The sequence below is a fragment of the Phodopus roborovskii genome, unplaced genomic scaffold, assembly GCF_943737965.1.
Source record: "Phodopus roborovskii unplaced genomic scaffold, PHOROB, whole genome shotgun sequence".
Taxonomy (NCBI): Eukaryota; Metazoa; Chordata; class Mammalia; order Rodentia; family Cricetidae; genus Phodopus; species Phodopus roborovskii.
Window position 1 is genome coordinate 16,665,666 of NW_026126434.1, and position 21,455 is coordinate 16,687,120.

At 42.4% G+C, this 21,455-nt stretch overlaps 1 protein-coding gene across 5 annotated transcripts in view; it reads left to right on the forward strand.

The window, feature by feature from the left end:
- Window positions 1-524: 524 nt before the first annotated feature.
- The window catches only part of Ank3 (ankyrin 3), a 300,411-nt gene continuing 279,480 nt past the window's right edge, over window positions 525-21,455 (forward strand). For all 5 annotated transcript variants that reach the window (XM_051186874.1, XM_051186873.1, XM_051186875.1 and 2 more), the window contains exon 1: window positions 525-783. In XM_051186874.1, the coding sequence (XP_051042831.1) occupies window positions 670-783 (114 nt within the window). In that variant the 5' untranslated portion in view covers window positions 525-669. The remainder of the gene's footprint in view (window positions 784-21,455) is intronic.

Consider the following 21,455-nt stretch of genomic DNA (forward strand, 5'->3'; position numbering starts at 1 on the left):
GACGCCCTGTTGAGTCCAGCAATGCATGCATTGTTTGCCTGAAAATGGAGTCAGCATCTCCCCGGGAAAATATAGCTAATTTATTTTATATATTTTGCCACCATCAGCAGTTGAACTCAAGCTGTTCTGTTCTCTGATGGGTTAATTTTTCGCTTGGTGCAGATCTAGGCTGATGGATAAATTGCAGCCCTTTCTCTTTTTGTGGAGGACTCTGAAGTCGTTTCTTTTCAGGATTAGTGCTGGCTTTCGGTTGCCGCATGTGTGGTGACTCCGGATCCTTCCCCTTCGCAAGAGCGCCCTTTGCAGCGTTCCCCCTTTGGAGGAATCACTTAGACACTTCCAGCTGGTGGCAGGGGATGCGGCCATAACACAGCTCCTTGGTCCCAGCTGCCTCCACTACAGCCTCTGCAGCAGGATGGCTGCCCTTTCCGGGAGAGGGGAAGGTGCAGCCAGGTGTAGAGTGAAATCCGGACCCTGCTGTGGTGGGTTTTGAAAGCCGCAGTTTCCCCAGCATCTCTGCCTCTCTGCCTCTTGGATGCTTCCCCGCTGTTCAGCCCAGGCTCCTCTCCAGCGAGGGCTATGCTGCTCTGTGCCTGATTAGAGGTGCCCAGGGAGAACACCTTTTCGGAGAAAGCTGTGCCTGCTTGACAGGGTCTTTTTTAATGCATTATGGCGCATGCCGCCTCCCAGTTAAAGAAAAACCGGGATTTAGAAATCAATGCTGAAGAAGAGACTGAGAAAAAAAAGAAACACCGCAAACGGTCCCGGGATCGCAAGAAAAAGGTAGCTATGTGTGCCGCCGCTGGGCTCTCTCTCATCTTTGTGTCTGAATTTCCTCCCAGCATCTGTGACAAGCATGGAGGGCTCTTTTTCATGTGCAGCATGGAGTGTAAATTGGGAGTAGAGATGGGGGCTGCTAGTAAAGCATGGCCACAGGCTGGGTTTGGGCCAGGGAAGGCTTTCTCCTGGGGAAGGAGGGTGATTGCAGGGCTCTGCGGAAAGTGCAAGGTGCGCCTCACTTCTCAGGGGCACCGGCATGTTTGCACAACACACAAGGGTGTTGCCAAGGAGTTAAAGTTACTTTCCTTGCAGCTGGGTCAAGGTTAAATAGACTGCAGGTGACTGGTTTGGGGGAGAGCTGGCCTTTGTACTTCTTAGAGGTCTGTTGTGTGGAAAAGCCGCTTTTGTGTTGGAAGTGAGTCACATGTGTGCATGTCTTGGGCAGCTGTGTGACCTCAAGCCGGTTCCTGCTCTGCCTTCTTGCTGTCCTTGGGCCTCTTACCTCTAGGAGGGATTTTTCAGTTGGGGTTCTGCAATGGAAATCAAAGACTAGAAGTAACTTTGTGTGTGTGTGGTTAAATAGACCTGAAATTGCAGTGGTTTTGAGTCTTACCTGCTGGGTGAGAGTGATCCTAAATGCACAAATTCCTGTGACACGAGGGTGGAGGAGAGAGCCCTTCAGCCACCATCACTGATGGCCTGAGATCAAAGCCCTGATGGGGCCCTAGGCACCCTATTCTGTTGTCCAGGGCTGGGGAGGAGACACAGGAAAAATATTCTAGGCCAGAGGTGTTTCCTTGCAACTATAGAGTTCTTACTATTTGATAGCTTTGCCCTTTAAGATGACTCCTGGAGACTGGTTGGTCCAAAGGACTTTCCCTGAATGACAATTAAGAATATTTGACTAAAACCTTGAGATCTGAATATAGAAGCCAGTCATAAAACATTTTGATGTGTCTGTGGGAATACACCAAGGGAAAGAGGCTCTTCAAGAATTCTCAGTCTTGATGTGTCTGCTTTGCAAACGACATGTAAATTCCATCCATGGAACCTTCCTTTCTTCAAGAGAGAGATGGCTATTTTGGGTACCTTTTCAGGTTCCTTCCAGGTTCTGCTCCACAGGAGTAGGCCCTCTGCCTTTTGCCTGAAGGAAATGGGATTTGGAGGGCTGCGGTGGTTTTGCGGCAAGATGTTACATGTGCATACTTCCCTTTCTGATATTCTTGTAAATAAACTCCTTGGGTCTCTTTTCATAAAAGTACAAACCCAGACTAAGGAATTCTGTGATGGCTTGTTTTAAAACCGTATATAGCAGAGTTAGGAAATGACCATATTTTACTAGGTTCTAGTCTTGTTTTATTATGTGAGATTTGGCTCAGAGAAGGTCACGGTGGATGGCCTCTCGCCAAATATCCCTGTATCTACTTCCTGATGCTAAATGGGCTTCCAAGACATGGGGTGGGGGATGAGGTGTTTTCAGGGTCACAAATTTTTTTAAAGATCTAGTGTCACCCTGAAGGTTGATGGCAAGACCTTGTAACAGCAGAAATTGACCTGGACCCATGTTTGACTAGGCAGCCACACAAGGAAGGGTGAGGTAGTGTTGCTTCCGGACTCTCTGAGCTAGAGCAAAAGCTTTTGTGGAGCAGAATGCTTTGTTAAAAGTGTGCAACAGTCCACCCAATGTAAATCTCTTAGCAACCAGAGGGCCACATAGCATAATATCAATATCGACATTGTGGACAGACAAGCTGATGTAGAAACATTGTTCTCAGGACTCTCAGAGAGGAGCTGCAGAAAGTGGCTCAAGAATGACACTGTCACAGATATATTACCTAAGGAACAATGCGCTGTGGAAGACAGTCACTATGGTTAGATTTTTCATGGATGGTTCTTAATGTACGAAGTCAAGGTTCACTTACTTTGAAGACATAGTCTCTATCCATTTGATATGGCAAATGTAACTTTTCCCCCCTGAATTCTTTGACTTTGAGCCTTTTCTGAACCTTTCCCTAGAATCTTAATCAAGGACAGTAGGCTACTTCATTCTACAAGACCGACCCTGTGCCAATGGGGAGGGCTGCTTTTAAATATTGCTTTGTGAGTATTTGTGGGGATAGTTGCTCATAAACAGAACTATCCTCTAGGATCTTCTAATTATGTAAAAGTAGTAGCAAACACTCTCAGTCAACCTGATATAGTTTAGGATGTGTCTAAGCTGCCATTACATAAAAGAGCCTGTGACTTTATAAGTGGAAGACTTTGGCTCATGGCTATCCTGCAGTCCAGGTTTAAGAAGCCTAAGATGACCCTGTCTTGACTATAGGACACAGTAGCAAACAAACATCATGGCATATGACTAACTATTATAGTCAAATCAGAATGCATAGGAACTGTAATGCCAAGCTGATACTCCACTGGGTTTCTTGAAGCCCACTGAGCTGCACATTTAATCTGTTTTAGCTATGGTAACTAGGAGCATGGACTGCCTGTCACACACACAAACCAAAAATGCTAATGAATTTTGAATTAGCTGAATTTTAATGAAGACATTTTATTCTTGGCATACCTTAAGTAGTTTTAAGTGGGTTAAAAAAGAAATGCATCTAAGAAGTGGTTAAAGCCCTTAATGGGGGTTGAAGGTGGGGGGCTACCGGTGATGGATCCCAGGTCCCTGCACATGCTCAGTTCACACTCTCCTGCTGTGATCTACCGAGGCCTCTAGTTCTGTTTGAAGGGCCTATAAACAAGGCTTTGATGGATATTGGTTTAAGACAAACAGTTCTTCCCACACTCCCCCATGGATCTTCCTGTCATCATTCCATTCCCCTTCACACTCTCCTCTCCTGATGGGTGGCTTAGGTTTACAGCAGAGAACAGTAAGCCAAGGTGGGCACAATGCCCTGGCTGGGTGATGCTAGGTCTCTGTTCTTGGCAGCTTGCAGAGAGAAACTATGTCACCAGCCCATAGGTGTATGTCAGTCGATACTGCAACCTGCCACAAATCCAAGGAGGCATGTGCTTCCTTCTGGCAGTACCTGTGTGGTCCCTGAATGCCCCTTGATGCCATTATCCATGTATTCATGCTCTCTGAGTGTTCATCCCTCTCCCCCATAAGCTGCTAATGCATTTCTGCACTAAGAAATACCAAGAAAATTTATGTGGTAAATTGTCTTTAGGCTTATGAATATCTGGTAGTTTATGTTTATGATATCTTGTCAAAAAAAGCATTTTTAAGGTCATAACCCCACACTCAGGCACTATGGAGTTCCTTTATTTCTGGGCATAGCTGACATGGTGCTGGGTACTGAGATAAACTGGAAATCCTGAGAGTAATCCAATTCTGTGAGTAATATCATTTCTGATTACTGATGTTGAATTTGAATAATCAATAACAAAGTAGGAATAGATCCTCATTGCTTGATTCTTATACCATGCATTCTTTCAATAATTGGATGGGTTCTACTGATCAGATTTCTTATCAGATGTCGGATAGAAGCATAAATAAATAGTGGTAGTGGTATGATAACTCCCAAGAGAAATGAGGTAGATAAACCCATCTCCCATTATCCTCCAACAGGGCAAAAAAAGCACTAACAAGAGCCTACTCAGAGATTCCCTCCACCCACCCCAGCTGACTAGAATGGATATAGAAAAGGATCTGAGCCTTGGAGGACAAGGCAGGGATAAAGAAGACAGGAATGACAGGACCTCCCAAAATGGTGACAGTAGGAGAAACCATTTGGCTACATGGAAAGCAGATGGCATTTTGGAATGCTTTGGAGGAAAGGAATCTGCATATATGGCAGGAAAAGTCAGGAGGGACCCGAGTCCCTATGTGTGCCATCCTCCAGGGTGGCAGGATGCCTGTTCTGGAGCAATGCATTGCTCGTCAATGTTGTAGACAGCGGCAGCAGAGCAGTCAGGAAGCTCGGATGGTGATCCAGGCTGGAGATGCTAGGAGCCCAAACTGGAGGAGGGTGGGGATCTGCCAACAGAGAGGGGGTGTGGCATATGAACGATATTTAAGGGAAGATGCAGTAGAACTTGGCAATGGATTGTAGGTGGGAAGTGAGAAGAAATCAGATTCTAGGGAAGCTGCCAAATTCCTGGCTCAAAGGGAAAAATGAAGAATCACATTTCCTGGATTCTAGTCTTTTCTTTCAGGCCCATTTGCTGACCGGCTACCATGCACCAGGTGGGACTTGCTTTGTATTTCCTTGTGGGTGGAGGCTCATTTAGCATTCACAATAACCTGTCAGAATGTGTTTTTAGTAACTCCATATTGCAACTGAAGAAACTGAGTCATAAGCCAGTAAACTGATTTCTGAGTTCCCATAGCTGATGCTCATGAAAGGTCATCTCTCTTGACCACACTCTTCACATCCTACCTCATGGGTACATATGACATCCATTTTGTTTCTGCTGTGTACCCAATAGACTTGTTGAGCTGAGAGATGACTACATTTACCAATGGAGTGCCTGTTGCATAAGCATGATAACCCAAGGTTGATCCCCAGCACCCACATAAAAATAAATGGGCATGGTAGGGTGCACCTATAACCCTGTGCTGGGGAGGTCTAGACAAGCAGATCCCTAGGGCTCACCCGTTAGCTAGTCTTGCTGAAGGTGCATTTTGGCTCAGGGAAGGACTTTGAAAAGAACAAAAGATGGAAGACTCTTCAGGAAGGAAGCCAGAGGTTGACTTCTAGCCTCTTAGACATATATCTGCATGCATATACACCCATATGAATATATACAAACACAATGGAGAACATTTTTTAAAAATCATAAGTGGACTTCTTTTAGAATGTTTTGCATGTTTTGTAAAGGAGATTTTTTTTTTTGGTTTTTTTATTTACATCAGATATCTGAGTTCATACAGTTGGCTTCTCAAAATAATTCAGTATTGTGATGTGTCTATCTTTCTCATCCTCTGTGTAATGTATTTTAAAGTTTTGCTTGAAAGATCTATTTTCAGTGTTAATATTGAGGTATGTTTTGCCTGAATGTGTATCTGGATACCACATCTGATGTCAGAAGAGGGCTTTGGATCCCCTGGAAAGTTGTGAGCCACCATGTAGGTTCTAGACATTGAATCAGGGACCTGTGAAACAACAGCCAGTGCTTATAACTGCTGATCTATCTGAGCCCCAAGTTCTGTGTCCTTAAAACTTTTTTGAATGCTACAAATGAAAATTACCCTCACCAGGACTTTAAGGCAAGCCAGGGAATGACATCTCAAGAGTGTATCACTGCCTGCTAATATGTCAGAGGAATTCCAGGAAGTTATTGCCTTATCTCCCTTGTCTGTACGCGGAGCATTATTTTCATCTCCATTGGTTCATAGAGAAAACAAAGGCTGATAAAAAGGAATTGGCCTAATGGCGTGTAACTCATCAATGATGGATGTAAACTTCTGCCTAGGTGGTGGGCCTTTGAGATCTACTTGACCATGGAGTTTGTTGAAAGTCTAGCAGTCTTGTTTAAGGTCAAAGCAATGAAGGGTGAGAGCACATTTTGCAATCCATGAACTCTGGCTGTGGTGTTTCAGGTGTCTTGACATCTTGCAGGTTTGGCTCATACCTAGTCACCCAGCAATTTATGCCATAAGATGCTAGGCTGTGCATGCATACTGCAAGGGGGTGTTCATGGGATGTGATTTTTTTGGACCCTTAGGAAGTCGTTCTGTTTCCTTGTGTGTGTATTGAGAAGAGGTTTCTGGGGAGCCTGTTCTCTCTGTTACTGTCCTTGAAATGTTGAGCTGTGGTAATGTCTTTTCATATACAGTTCATCTAGAAGACTAAGCCACTTGAGGTCAGGTCATAATGATTGTCTATATGTGAACTGAGTCTTGCTGCATCAGAGGATGGGCTTAATGGACATATGGAGGATTGAATGGGTGCATGAAAGACAATCCTGTATAATGATTATGAGTGTGAAATGGAGTGTAAGGTTGTATGAGATTGGGCATTAGGATTATCACTCAACTGCATGACCTTGGGGGATTTATGTGACCTCAATGTATCTCACCCTCTTCATCTGCAGTGTAGCTGTCATTGCAGTGTGTTTAGTCATAAGCCATGATGAGATTCAGTGAGCTGCTCACAGAGCAGGCTGGCACAGAGGAAAAAAACAGATAGTGTTGAGTGTTGCTACTGTTGAGAAAATACAGAAAAATACAGAATGTGACTTTCATCCTGCACCTTCAGGAATTATACCAATTAACTTCCAGAATCCCACAGGTCACCTCCTAAGGAACATCTTGCTGCAGCCTTGTAGAGGGCAGAAGTGTGCTTAAAACTCACCCGTAGAAAGCATGCAAGCCCTTGCCCTTGACTGTCCCACCATTATCTGCAGGTGTAGAGAAAGAATTGGACTATAACTAGAAAGCAGGCTGCTTGCCTACCTTTCTCTTACTGACATCTTCCATAATTTTCTCTCATGTGTTCATTAAAAACACCAAGCCCTTTTGTTCTATTGACTAGTTAATATGGCAAGCAATACAAAATCATATTAGATACAGATGATAGATTTATTACTGTCTGAATGTGTTCGTTAAATTCAGAGGTTTAGGTCCCTCAGTACCATAGTTATTTTTATTTTTTTAAAGACAGTACTCCTCATTAGTTCTTCAGGAATTTGAGTTTTGACCACATTCACCCTCTTCACCAATTTCTCCCCTATCTATTCCCTGCATCATCCCAATTTTGTGATCTTTTTTTTTTCCCCTCCAACCATCAAGTCCAATCTGTGCTGCCCATACTTTCATGGATGTGTGGCCTTCTATTGCAGTATAGTCAACCCACTAGTGGCAAGACCCTTAAAGAAAACTGACTCTCTCTCTCCTAGTAGCAGCTATCAATTGCCAGTAGCTCCTTGGCTAGGAATGGGACCTCCCTTCTCCATGCTTGTACATGCCTTGTGAATTCTGTTGTGTCCTGAGGACACTGTTTCCTTGTATTGATTCACTGTGTCTGGCTCTTAAAGTCTCCTGCTCCCCCGCTACACCCCACCTTTTTTTTTTTTTTTTTGTGGGTGTGTGTGTGCATTATCTCTGAGACTTGGGGGACATGGCATAAATAATTAAGTTAGGGCTGAACAATCTAATGTCTCTTATTCTCTACACCTTGCCAGTTTTGGATCTTTATATTAATTACCATCTACGGCAAAAAAGAGGCTTATCTGATGAAGCTGAGTGATGCATTCACCTATGGGTATAACAAGGAGTCATTAAGAGTAATTTTGATATTATGTCCACTTAGAATAATGCTAGTCAGTTCTCCTGAGTACACATGGCTCATTTAGCTATGGATTCTTGGTCCAACAATGGTGACAGGTATGGGTTTCATCCTGTGGAATGGGATTTAAGTCCAATCAGAAAGTGGTTGGTTGCTCCCATGATGTTCATGCCAATATTGCAACAGTGGGTTTGTTCTACTGTAGTTGTAGATAACTGTTCTTTTTACTTTGTCTTCATCACTCTTCAAGCCCATGTTCTTTTCTGTAGGCTAATTTTCCTCTTACAAGATGATGCATCTATAATCAGTATTTTGTTTTCTGGAATCTCAACACAGAAAATGTCCACTTTCTGTAAGTTTTCTTAGGGAAAAAGCAGAGAGTTCAGCAGCAGATAAGGTGTATTTTGACCCTATTTCATTTTACCTGCATCCATTCATGTAACAAAACTTCAGCAGCGGGTTATGGTGGCACACTCCTTTAACACCAGCACCCAGTGGGCAGAGGCAGGCAGATCTCTGTGAGTCCAATCTGTGAGTTCTTTTGCAGTCTGCCTTGGGTCTGTGCCATTCTTGCTCCCTTGTTATGTCAGTCACAACCTCTATGAGGTTCTCTTAGGGTCTTTATTAATGGGTGTCCAAGATGAACCTTATATCAAGAGATGAATGATCCCCTTTGAGATATTCAAAGTGTTATTTATAGATTTAACCCTGAAGGGGAATGCCTGTATACACTGTAATGTCATCCTAATTTTATCCTAAAGAAGTATTTGTATAGAGAGAACACATTTGAAAACCAATAGCCCCGCTGTATTTCTGCCCAAATTAGCATTCTTCTGGTCTGTATAAGTCAAAAGGAAGCAAAGCAGTGGAAATCCAGCATGAATGTTCAACACACAGTCAGGGTTATACTCTGGCATTTGTCTGATTCTCTGAAGATGTTGGGCCATCAGAGAACCAAATCGCCATGAAATGGGATGATCATCAGCATCCAGGACAGCTGCTGCCTATTTGTGTACAGTTTCTACTTTGATTTAACTGGTCCTGGGAAGAGGATGATGTAGAGAAAGGTGTGGGGCTGGGGGTGAGTGTCATAATCTGTGACAAAGGCTGGCTGTCATTTCACAATAAAGCTGCTATTGATTGGAAGAGCATTTCTTTGGGTGTCAGCTCCAATATTGATCAACAGGGATATTTATTTTTTAATAGAGACACAGGAAAGTGGCTCATCTTGCCAGCTTCCTGGAATCTGGGAGTTACTTAGCAAGGTTCCTGGCCTCCTTTGATGTCATGTCATCTCAAATGGACTCAAACAGCTATAGCCAAAAAAGGAGGTGAGGAACTATAAGACAATTCGAGAATACTTTTGACTACTTCTGCATATCATGAACACTTGTCATTGTTCACTTAGTTGATTAGTGAATGGAATCTTATGACTACATCACCGATACCACATAGCATTTGAGTCCTACAGTTCAGCTCTTAGGCCACTGTCCCTCAGCCCTTGGGGAATTAAATCCATCACTCTGAGAACTGCTCTCAAAGATTCCCATGTTAACTACACTTTGCATTCATTAACACCATTATTAATTAGTTTCTCATTTTCTGAATGATCACCTTTGTAGATATTTGAGAATGTTCCAGAACCATATGTACAGGAACTCAGCAGGTTAAGCCTGACAACTTGGCTTCAATCCTTGGGACCCACATGGTAGAAGAAGAGAAAACTAAGTCCCTCAAGTTGTCCTTTGACCTACACACATGTGTCATGGCACACCCCTACACAGAAGTAAATAAGCTTAAAACAAAAAACAAACAAACAAACAAAAAGCTTAAGAACTATGTTCACAGGGAAATGACTCCCTCAACAAGTGACTTCATTTTGAAAATTGAGCCAGAAATGTTGAAATATTTACTTGGTGAAAGGTAATTCCTTGGGTTGTATGATCCTTCACTGTCTACAAGATACATTGTGTGTGTGTGTGTGTGTGTGTACACATACACATGCACATACATTTTTTATCACCTATGGTATATTGGCTACACTAGAGGTAATGTAATAGTTTTATGCTCATTGGGAACTTAGGGGGCAATGAATGATTTGACCGGCATATTATGCAAACCTAATAGTGATCATTGGCTATTTTCATCAGCAAATTTCTAAGATACTGCATTCTAGGACCTCTGTTTTAGTTAAGTCTCTGTTGATGCATGGCCAAAAGCAACTCAAGAAAGCAAAGGTTCATTTCATCTTACAACTCTTAGTTCACAGCCCACAAGTGAGGAAAGTCAGGGAAGAGACTCAAGATAGGAACCTGGAGGCAGGAACCAAAGCAGAGGCCATTGAGGAATGTTGCTTACTGGCTTGCTCCTCATGGCTTTCTTAGTCATCTTCCTTATACAACACAGGACCCACCTGCCCAGGGGTGGTGCCACTCACAGTGTCCTGAGCCCTCTCACATCAATCATTAATCAAGACAGTAACCCACAGACTTGATTACAGATTAATCTTCTGGAGACACTTTCTCAGTTAAGAATCTCTCTTCTCAGATATGTGTAGGTTTGTATCAAGTTGACAAAACCCAATCAGCATAGCTATCAAGTGTCCAACAGCACACAGCAAGCTATCATGCTATGCTCCTGCTAACACTGACTCATGCTCATCACTGCCTCTCACACTGTCCAGTGTACACATGATCCCATTCATCTCAATCCCAATAGAAGAACAGAGTCAAACACCTGGGCATAATCTTTTTACCACACACTCATGATTTTATTTTTATTTATTTATAAAGAACTCAGCAAGAGTGTGTGCAGCAGAACTTGCCTGCTCCTTTATTAATTGAGCCCTAAGTCATCAACTAAGAAGACCGGGTACTCTGCTGAGTGAGTGAGTTCTTGTGCAAGGGTGTGATGTTTACAATTTTCTGATTGGGAAAATTGTGGTCAGAAAGTTCTGGTATATTATCTAATGTGGCATAAATCATTGATATAAAGGAGAAACTTAAACCCAGGTCAGTCCCTCCTCCCATCTATGCCTTTCCCAACATTCTGTACCTTGAGTAGCCTCCAAGTCAACCCTCAGAACATCTTCTCTGAATACCATTATGCCATGGGGGCCACCACACTGGGAACCCTTGCATGGGACCCTGTTTGCCTTTTATCCCCTCCTCCTGGAAGAACACAACAGATTAAAACATTGTGAGTGAAGGGTGACAAGTTGACAACTTCAAATCATTTTCATTTTATTTCTTTGAAATCCATTTACCTTAAGAAGACCATAATCCTATCAACGATAAAGAACTAAGCATATAATAAATCCCCGAAATGTTTGTATTTGTAAGAAGAGTAGGTTTTCTTGTTTGTTTGTTTGTTTTTGTTTTGTTTTGTTTGTACTGGATTGACTTTTTCAGTTCTTTTTTTAATAAGTCTATTTTCGTATTTTCCAGTCTTCCATTTTACCCTAACCATTTGATGAAAAGACAGTAGAAGAATCTGACTTTAAGTAGCTTACTCAACACAGGTAATTTTTCAGAAAGTAGAAATCAGAATGCAATGTATAAACAGGTAAAAAGCTGACACCAACCTCAGAAAGTTGTTTGAGATGATGACAGAAAGTTAAAACTGATTCTCAGTAGATTTTGCCAGAATCGTTCATGATTTTCACTACAGCAAAATCTCCTGGGCTTTATCAGTGGTCTTAGCTTTCCCTTAGCTGTGAGGACAGTGGACACAAAATTTAATTTGAGGGAGGAGATTGTAAATACTCACAAGTAAATGTTTTTAGGCCTTGTTAGCAAACTCTGAAATCTTAGAAAACCCACTAGCAAATGTTAGGTTCAATTTATATTCATACAATTGACAGGTACCAACGACTGCTGTTTCCGTTAATGCTTGAATAAATCTTCTGAGAAAGCTGGAGCCATTCCTGTTTTGCCAATGGAGGGGAAAGAGGAAAAAACAACAACAACACATACCCCCCCAAAACAACAAAACAAACAAACAAACAAACAAAACCTGAAGCTTAGAAACTGAATATATCAGTTAGACAAAAACAAACCCAATGCCATGAGAGTAAAGAGCTTCCCTGCAGCTTTGTGTCACTCTTCTAGTGACAAGGTCCTCACCAACATAGGAATGTTTACTTCTGGAGAAATCATTCATTTTGGTGGTCCAGTATTTTATTTTGTAATCAGTTTTGTGTCATTCATATGCCTTTTAGCATCAATGATACTCATTACACAGTAAATAGCTTAAAAGGTGCTTTTTAAGTAATGTCACATGGCTTGAGCTTCAGGTTTTTAATCCGCAGATGCAAAAGGGACATTAAGCATTATTGCAGAGCACAGAACAATTTGAATTAGACACCATAAAAATGCAGGTTGACATTTGAGGTGTGAATTCCCTATCTAGTAGACACCATGAGCAAACCGGTAACTGAAAATAGCACGCTGTTCTTAAGAAATTCCTCAATTTCTATTCTTCCCCATTTTGGCCACGTTTTCTCATACTGAGTCAGAGGTGAGGGAATGGAATATGCTAGAAATGAGCACAGCTCCTGAAGTTACCTGCTTCATGACTCCCGTGGGGACCTGGCCTGCTCTTCCCAGGTGCAATGGCCCAGCCACCACAACCTGATTCAGTAACACTGAGTGTATCTGCTTAACTCTGTCCATGCAGTTGCCTGTCTTTAAGTAACAGGAGGATAACCATATCAATGTTGAAAATTGCTGGATGTAATTAATATTTTTCTTTTGAAGCATGACCTTTATTTAGGACCCCTGCTTACCATGCCTGTTCAGTTGGAGTCACTCTCTGTTATCATAAAATAAATGTGCCTGTTATGCACATTTATTCCAAATAGTGCTGATAGGTTAATGCCAGGAACCTTGGCTCCTGAGGTTCATATAGTCACTTGCCTTCATTACTGGAGAATTGGTGATCCGGATAATCTCCCTTGGTTCCGCTCAGTAATTCAGTTCAAAGGACTTTGAATGTGCCTTGTCTTGCCTGAAATTGGATCAGGAATACATTTTTTTTTTAAAAGAAGTGTTTTGGGCTAGAGAATAGTTCAGTGGCAGAACATTTGTTTATCATGCACAAGGCCCTGGATTTGATCCCATGAACTCTGTGTGTGTGTGTGTGTGTGTGTGTGTGTGTGTGTGTGTCCCTTGATTCCCTGCTCACTGTGTTAGGACCTGGCCAGTGGGAGCCACCGTCTTCATTTCCCACAATCCTGTCACAAACAGCATGGCTTCCTCTCGCTGCCAGGTGTGTTAGCCCAGATCTTTGTCATTGTCACGCTTCCTGCGGAAGGCCTTGTCTTTTAGAGGCTGATGATTAGATTTTATACAACATATCTAAGTGCATTTCCCACACAATAAGATGGGATAACGATGCAGACACCTGCCTGGCATGTGATAGACATTCTGTTTTTATTTCCTTTCTGGTGGATTAGGCAGGATTTGGCTTGTGTCAGAAATGGGGAGAGTACTCTTATATCCATTTGGCATTCTCAGCCTTGACCTGTTTTCCTGAGGCTTCATTTCAGCTTTAGTGGGACCTAAATTATTAATACAAGCTGGGATCTGCCTGTTCAGACAGCTTAATCTGCCATCTTTTTATTTTTTTATTTTTTTTTTTAAGTGCTGCTGAGCATCTCTGTAATAGTAAGAAAAGTGATGTTTGGAGGCTCTGTGAGGTGAGAAAAGGGGCCTTGGTAAGAGCTATGGACCCAGGCATGGAATTGAACCTTATTCCCATCCTGTCCCATCCCTTCTCTGTGACATCTGAGGTCTATAGTTAACCTTTCTGAGGCTCTGTACCCTCAGCCATCCTAACACCGACCACAAAGATGTCAGAGAGACTAAACTAAATTGAACCTGAAGTGGCCAGCGCCAGGTGGTGACTCATAGAATGCTAACGCCTCCCACGTTCCACTCCTTTGCCTTTTTTCCCCTGATGAGCATCAAAGAGATGAGACCTTGTTTTCTACTAAGCATATTTAGTGGGGGTTATCTGTTAAAGTGGGAAAGTACTTTTGCTGGAGTGAATTAGAGCAGGAGGCCAATAAATAGTAACTGAGAAGAACATGTGTGTGTGTGTTGCTGTTGGGGGAATTTTCCAAACAGGGCGGTTTAAGCAACAGAAGTAGTGTGGGATCTTGGAGATATCCCCTCTCCAAAAAAGTTATTGACTCCACAGACACCAAGCGCAGTACCAGGATCCATCAGAGATACCTCCCCCAGCCTGGTGGACAGTCCCAATGTCCCTGCCTTCTGCAGACTATCGGAGTTTACTATGGGCTCCTCCTGAGAGCCTCCTATGTCTACTGCTACAGGACTCAGAGTAAAATCTGCTTGCAGGAAATGCATCAGCACCAGCTTAGTTCTATTGATTCTCAGTGAGGTTTCAGCACTCACATCTCATAATGCAGTTTCCGGGGACTGTTCAAGAGACATATGTAACCCTTAGACAGATGGGGTTTCTTGCTAAACGTTAACTTTCAATCAAACAAAACTTCTGCGGAATGCTTAACAGTCTCTAGTACCCTATTAGGCTACTTTTGTTTGCTGCTCAATTCATTATGATTCTTTGTGTTCTTTTATCCAATTTATTCTCACCACATGACAAATATTCAATGGAGAAGTAGCAGGAGTATGACTGTTAGTTATTATATACATAATTTTCTTTTTTAATAAGTTTTTTATTTTCATCTTATATACGTTGGTGTTTGTATGAGGGTGTTAGAATCCCTGGAAGAGGAGGTACAGACAGTTGTCAGCTGCCATGTGAGTGCTGGGAATTGAATCCAGGTCCTTTAGAAGAGCAGCCAGTGCTTAAGCACTTAGCCATTTCTCTAGCATGTGATTTTCTCGTGTGTGTGTGTGTGTGTGTGTGTGTGTGTGTGTGTGTGTGTGTGTGTGTAAATGCACAAGGAGACCAGAGGTCAACCTTGCTTTTGTTCTTATGTATTGTCCACCTTCTCTTTTGAGATGGGGGTCTCTCATTGGCCTATGACTTGCTGATTGAGCTAGGCTGTGTGGCCAATGAACCCCAGAGGTTCTCCTTTCTCAGCCTCCCCAGTGCTGGGATTGGAAGCATGTGCTGTTACCCCTGGCTTTTTAAAATGTAGCTTCCAGGATGGAACTCAGGTCTTGATTCTTATGTGGCAAGTGTGTAATGTCAGTGCATCCCCACACAAGCGCTAACCCTTTTCTTTCTTCATCTTCCCTTACCTGACTCAAATGACTAGAGGTGCGGTAATGCTGGCGTCTGGTGTTCTGTTTCTACTGAGACAATCTCCTGAACAGAATGCATATTCATTTCAGTGAATGATTCTGTCTAAATCATTAATGGATCTATAGTGTTCCACTTCACTGATGTGCAAAATAATGTATCCAGATCACTTCCTCCTCTTTTTCTTCCTCCTCCTCTTCCTTTCCTCTTCCTCCTCTTCTTCCTCCTCTTTCTTTTCCTCATGCTTCCATCATCCTTCTCCTCTCCCTCCTGCCCTGTACCTAACAGATTCTTTTTTTGTTACTACAAAATATGCAAGCCAAAACAATACCATTCATTTCATCTTCTCCTCAATCCGTGGACTTCTTGTTCTACTTTCCTGGCTACCTGCTGATACTTTGCAGATGTTCAAGGCTGAATTCTGAAGTCAGACCTAGCTTCATAGCTCCATCTCCACACATCCACCAATGTTGTCCGAATGCTCTCGCCTGCCACCATTTTTAAATCGTGCCCCTGTCAGCTTTGCTACAACCCCTTCTTCCCCCATGTTCTGTGTGTTCGCTTTTCCAGGTCTTAGCATCCACCTATAATCACATCTTCTGAAATGGATTTTACACATCCGTCAGTAATTATCCTCACTGTTTACATACAATTGTTTATCTTTCCCAGAAAATTTAACACACTCTTTAAGGAGTTACAGCTTTCTGAGAAGATGCCCACATGGAAGAGTCCTCCTTCGTTTTGAATCTTGGCAAGGCCCTTCAGTGTGACTTGAGCCTTTTTCTTTACCAACTTAACATCAAAGCCACAACCAAGCACAATAGTCCCAGAGCTCTTAGCCAACTCTAGGGGACCACAGTCTCCTATTGTACAATGCATGCGCATGCATTGGGTAAGACCATACCCCTTCCTAAAGCCTACCTGGCAAGACCAGGTGGAGTGACTAAATGATGGGACTGCTGGTACTGTTTGCCAGAGGCTGGTGTTCCCTCCCCTCCCCCTTGCTCTCATCAGCTCAGGTGAGGTTCATTCAGGATAGTGACTTTGCTGGTGACAGAAGAGGCTGCAATGTAGCTTCCTGAGGTAGTGTGAAAGCCTAGCCCAGCCCACCCAGCACTGATCTTTCCATGCTGTAAGAGTTTGTGACAAAACTGTGATGGCCATCCCATTCTCCCAAGAGCCTATAGCAATCTTTCTTATCTGGGGAGGGATCCCCAACAGATGACTAAAACCACAAATAGTATTAAACCATATAGATACCATGGCATTTCAACATATGCATACCTATGGTAAAATTTAATTCATAGTTTAAGTATAGTAAGATTAACAACTGGTAGCAAATGAAAACAAAACAAAAAAAAAAAAAAGTTTATACCACATAAATGTGCCAGCATCCCTACCCTTGCACTTTGGAGTCATTTTTAATTAAAACAAAGGCTCCTTGAACACAAATGGTAGAAAAAATAAGAGTGCAGCAGTTGACAGGATGCCCGAGAAGGGGATGGTGACAATGGCAGGTAGTTGATACACATGTGCACATGACCCACAAGGAATGGTTCTTACCTCCAGCCAGGCAGCGCCTGGCACGGTCCTCATCTGGAGGAAGGCACCCAAGATCTCATCACCCTACTCAGAGATGTTCAATATTTGCAGTGTATGGGATGCTTGTTTCTGCAGTTCCCCATTTAGTGTTATTTTGACTTCTGATTGGTGGCAGTCACAGTGGCAGAGCGCAGAGATCAGAGGCAGGTGGACTGCTGCTTCTTTTCTGTCTGTGATCACAGGCTGCTGTCCCCCTCACTCTGGGAGTCTAGTTCTTGGGTTTGTTTGTTTGTTTGTTTTTTGTTTTTCAGGTCCCTAGTGTCACCACCAAGTATTACTTCTTCCTAAATTTTCTACTATCCCTTGATCTTTCATACACAAACTATCCTCCCCTGACTCTCTTTTATCCTGACTCTCCAACTCCTCAGGGTATGTGTCTCACTACTCACTCTCCTGTTTTGATTGTTTTGAACATTGATCTTCCTACAGCTCACCTCTCCTTAGCTGTAGGAAGGAGACTTAAACCTCTTAAACTCACAGCCTTAGCAACTCAAGGCCTACCTGCCACCTTCTACCAACCAATGAGGTATTTGCTTCATCGGCACTTTCAAATTCAATTATTGCAGAGGGAATGAATTTGAATTTGTTTTGACTTGTTTTGTTTTGCTTTTTTTCCTAGAATTTCATGCCAAGGATGAACCACTTGATAGGTTATCAAATCCCAAGTGATCAAGACTTTTCAGTGTACTTCTGCTCTGATTTCTCATGTCCTACCTAGAGAGCATTGACTGCTCTTCACTTGGGTAGGGCCGTGTTGGAACCCCTACTGTGTTCTGTGACTTCAGTGTTACACATGAAAATGAGTAACATTTATATCCTGGACAACAAATACCATTTTAGTCCATTTTTACAGTGAACACTGGGGTTTAAATCTCCACAGCAGGCATCACTCAAATTCTATTTAATGTACTCATGACGGTTTTCATAGACTACAGATTAAAATCTATTGTTCGGTAACTCCATTAGAGTGAGTACGTGAATAATTTCATTTATTTTATGTGGGGAAAGAGGATAGCATAAAATTGTACAAGATTCATATAAAGGACAGATGCAGCCACTGTGAAGGGCAGAGTTGCATGGAAAATTCCCCAGTCTCTGGAGTCAAGGAATGGCAGAGAGGAGAGGGAGCTTCAGGGTCACACAGCCTGGACAAGGGCTGGGAAATCTCTCACCAGTCTCTGTATATGAATTTTCCATGTGTGGAAGTGTCCCACCTCTAACACAAGCCACCTCTGAACGACTCCTTGTTACAGCATGCTCTCTTATTTAAGACAAAATCAAGTACTTAGTTATGTCCACCCATATGCTGCTATTAACATAGCTGAAGGCAGAATATACAGATGTCACTGTCTCTCCAAGCTGAACATTCCTTATTTCTTCAGACATAGTCACAAGACTCTTCTTTCCCTCCCCCACCCTGCCCAGCCATTGTGTGATCCATCCAACTGAAAACAGTATTCCGTGATATATTGAGGCTGTACTATCTTCACAATGGCCAATTTCACTAAAGGGGACCAAGGACCCAGTCCTTTGTGGAAAAGGCAATTGAGAGCCCTTTCAGTCTACTTTTGTATGAAATGTGTTTCTGTTTTACATATGGGTCCTATCTTCCTTCTTTAAAGTTTAAATTTATCTTACATTTGATGTTGACATTCATCCTTTTGTGACTAGACAGGAACACTTGCCAGCACAGTTATCCCCCTATGTGAAAGCTTCTCTCCATCCAAGTGACTTGTCATCTCATTTTCTGTTGTAATCTTTCTTTTTTCTTTCTCATTTGTGGAAATGATTTTTCTAAATAATTATTGAGGGCCAGCCATACAAATTGCATTGTTTGAAACATGTTCTGTTTCTTCTTCCTCCCATTTTGTTTCTGCTCTCACCCCTTGCCTTTTTTCTCATAAGAGTATTCACTGGAACAGATGGGCATATTTTAGTATCAGTTAGATACCAGAGGGGAACAGATTATGTCATGTGTTACAGTTTACGAAAGCTGATTTTTATATACTTTGAACTAACCAATTTAATAGGAAAACAACTGGCTTCTTGGGGGACCAGGTTTTAGGGATGGAATCTTTAGAAAATGACAGGTATTGGGAATTTGACAAAACAAGTAGGAATAGCAAGGACATAAATGAATAATTTGTTCTGATGAAGTTAATATGAAACACATGCTGTTTTGACTCGGCAACATTTCATCGAGGCAGATCTTTGTATGCCCCAGGGATTCAAGAAGAAATGAAATGTGTGCAGTCGTTTGAGAACTGGCAGCCCTGTAAGGGAGTCAGACAAGTGTAGAAGACTGAAGGCAGTGTTTATAATTAACACAGGCAGTAGAGGAAGTCAGTAAAGGGCTTATGATAGGCATGTACCAGGATGCAGGACTGAGTCAGGTCTAGCCACTTGGAGACTAAAGGGAGTCCTCAAGGCTAGAAGTATGGGAGTGTGTCATAGAGAAAGGGGTAGAATGTGTTTGGCAGGCTGGTTTTCCTGTATGTGAGTAGGAGGAAGGTCAGGTGGGGGGAAGTCAGAGGGGCCAGACCTTGCATTGGGAAGGAATGCAGAGGGTTGTTTGTCTCAGAGGGCCATCTCTTTTTGCTTTCTCCTGTTTATGGCAGTTGTAAGTTATGCTTTGGAAAGTAAGAAGTACCCTGTGGTACTAAGAGCTGACTGTGAACTTGGGTTTTTAGTTGTATTACTTCTCAGATGCCAGCCAGTGTTCAGCAGTTGGAATAAAGACCAGGAGTCTTTCTGAATAATTAACTAATGACCTGGGGAGCAATTACTCAGTTGTTCTGAGGCATATTCACATCACAGATGTTTGATTCAGCTGTCAGTCATTGGGCAGGATGAGTAGATGACACGACAACGATGCTGATTCAAGGTCTGATTAGGACAGCCTTCAAATGTTCATGTTCTCCACGTAGTTAGGGACTGTATTTGCCATAACTCTGTTGAGACAGTGTTAGTGTAGCAGGATGCCCGAACTTACTAAAGAACACACAAGCACTGAGCCATCCACAGAAATTGCATGATCAGTCAGTTCACCATCATCTTCCTTCTCCTTCCTCTTCTTTCTCCTTCTCTTCCTCTTCCCTCTTCCTTTTCTCATCCTCCTCCTCCCTTTTGAAACAAGGACTCACTTTGCAGCCCTGACTGGCCTGGACATTGCTATATAGGTCCAGTTGATCTGGAACTCACAGAGACTCTACCTCCCAAGAGCTGGGAACAAAGGTGTGTGTTGCCACACACATTCCCTACTTCCTTTAGCAGCATTGCTTAATTCCCCAAAGCTGACAGGCATGAAGAGAAAGGATAAGTCTTAGAAAAATAATTTAATAGTTTAGAGTCCCTCATGAATCTGTTGACAAATATGGGCGTGAGTGCATAAGAGGTAGCCAGTGCTCTGAGAATCTCCCACAGCCACTGTAAAACATCCTCATTACACCAATCTCTTGTGAAATTCATTGTGCACTCTGAGAGGATATTTTAAGTTCAAAGCTGCACTTTAAAGATTCCAGCCAAAAATATTAATATATTCTCAGTAGACCTTTATATAAAACACTTTTAGGTAAGTATACCTAATATTCAACCAAAAAAAAAAAAAAAAAAAAAAGAGTTGAAGTAGTATATACCATTGAGGTCCTAATCATCAGTAAGGAATGCTGTGACCCAGATGTCATGAGGTTGATTTGTTTTGCAGTCCTGCCTGTTGTGAGTTTTTTAGACATGTGCTTGTGTGTCTGTCCATGATTAAGGTCCCTTAACATGAGAACTGTTTTCAGTATTGTTTGTAGTTATTAGTTCTGTTAGAAATTGATAAATATATATGTGTCCTGGTAAAAACACTTATCTGGGAGGAGAGTCGTAGTGAACAAAAATGAGAGAAAACACTCACAATTGGAGTGTCGGGGTGGGGGGGGAGAGGAGAGTACAAGTATGTGCATGACACAGCATGTGTGTGGAGGTCAAATGACAACTCTGTGTATTCATTTTTGCTTCTACCTTGTTTGAGACTGGATGTCTCGTTGTTGCCCACTGCCCATGCCAGGGTTACAGGGCCTAGAACTTCCGAGAATCCTCCTGCCTCCCATCTCTCCGTAACAGCACAGATACAGAGACACATGAGCACACCTGACTCAGATTCTCATGCACAATGAACACTTTGTCTGCTGGGCCATCTCTTTAGCCCTGTAGTTCATTTTTAAAGTAGAGAAGTACCACATATTGCCAAGCATAGTTATGTTGAGGAAGAAACCCTGTGGATGGAATGATTATGAGACATAAGATGGAACCTGGCAATTTTAATAAATTATTTTAATTACAATTATTGTGTATTTATTTATACAATGGAGGCCAGATGTTCTGTTGTTCTAAAGAAAGCAAACACAGACTCTCTGGGAAGCAGGATTTCTTGTCTCAGCCTTCTCCACTGTAGACCACAGCGGGGCCATGAGCTTCAGATGGGAGGAAAGTCCCCAGTCCCGTGCTGCAGCATGGAAAAGAGTGTGGCAGGCATGCCTAGATAGCTACTTTCAGCTTGAACTTGCTAACCACATTCCAGCAATATTTACTTTCATAAGAACAAAGCACAAT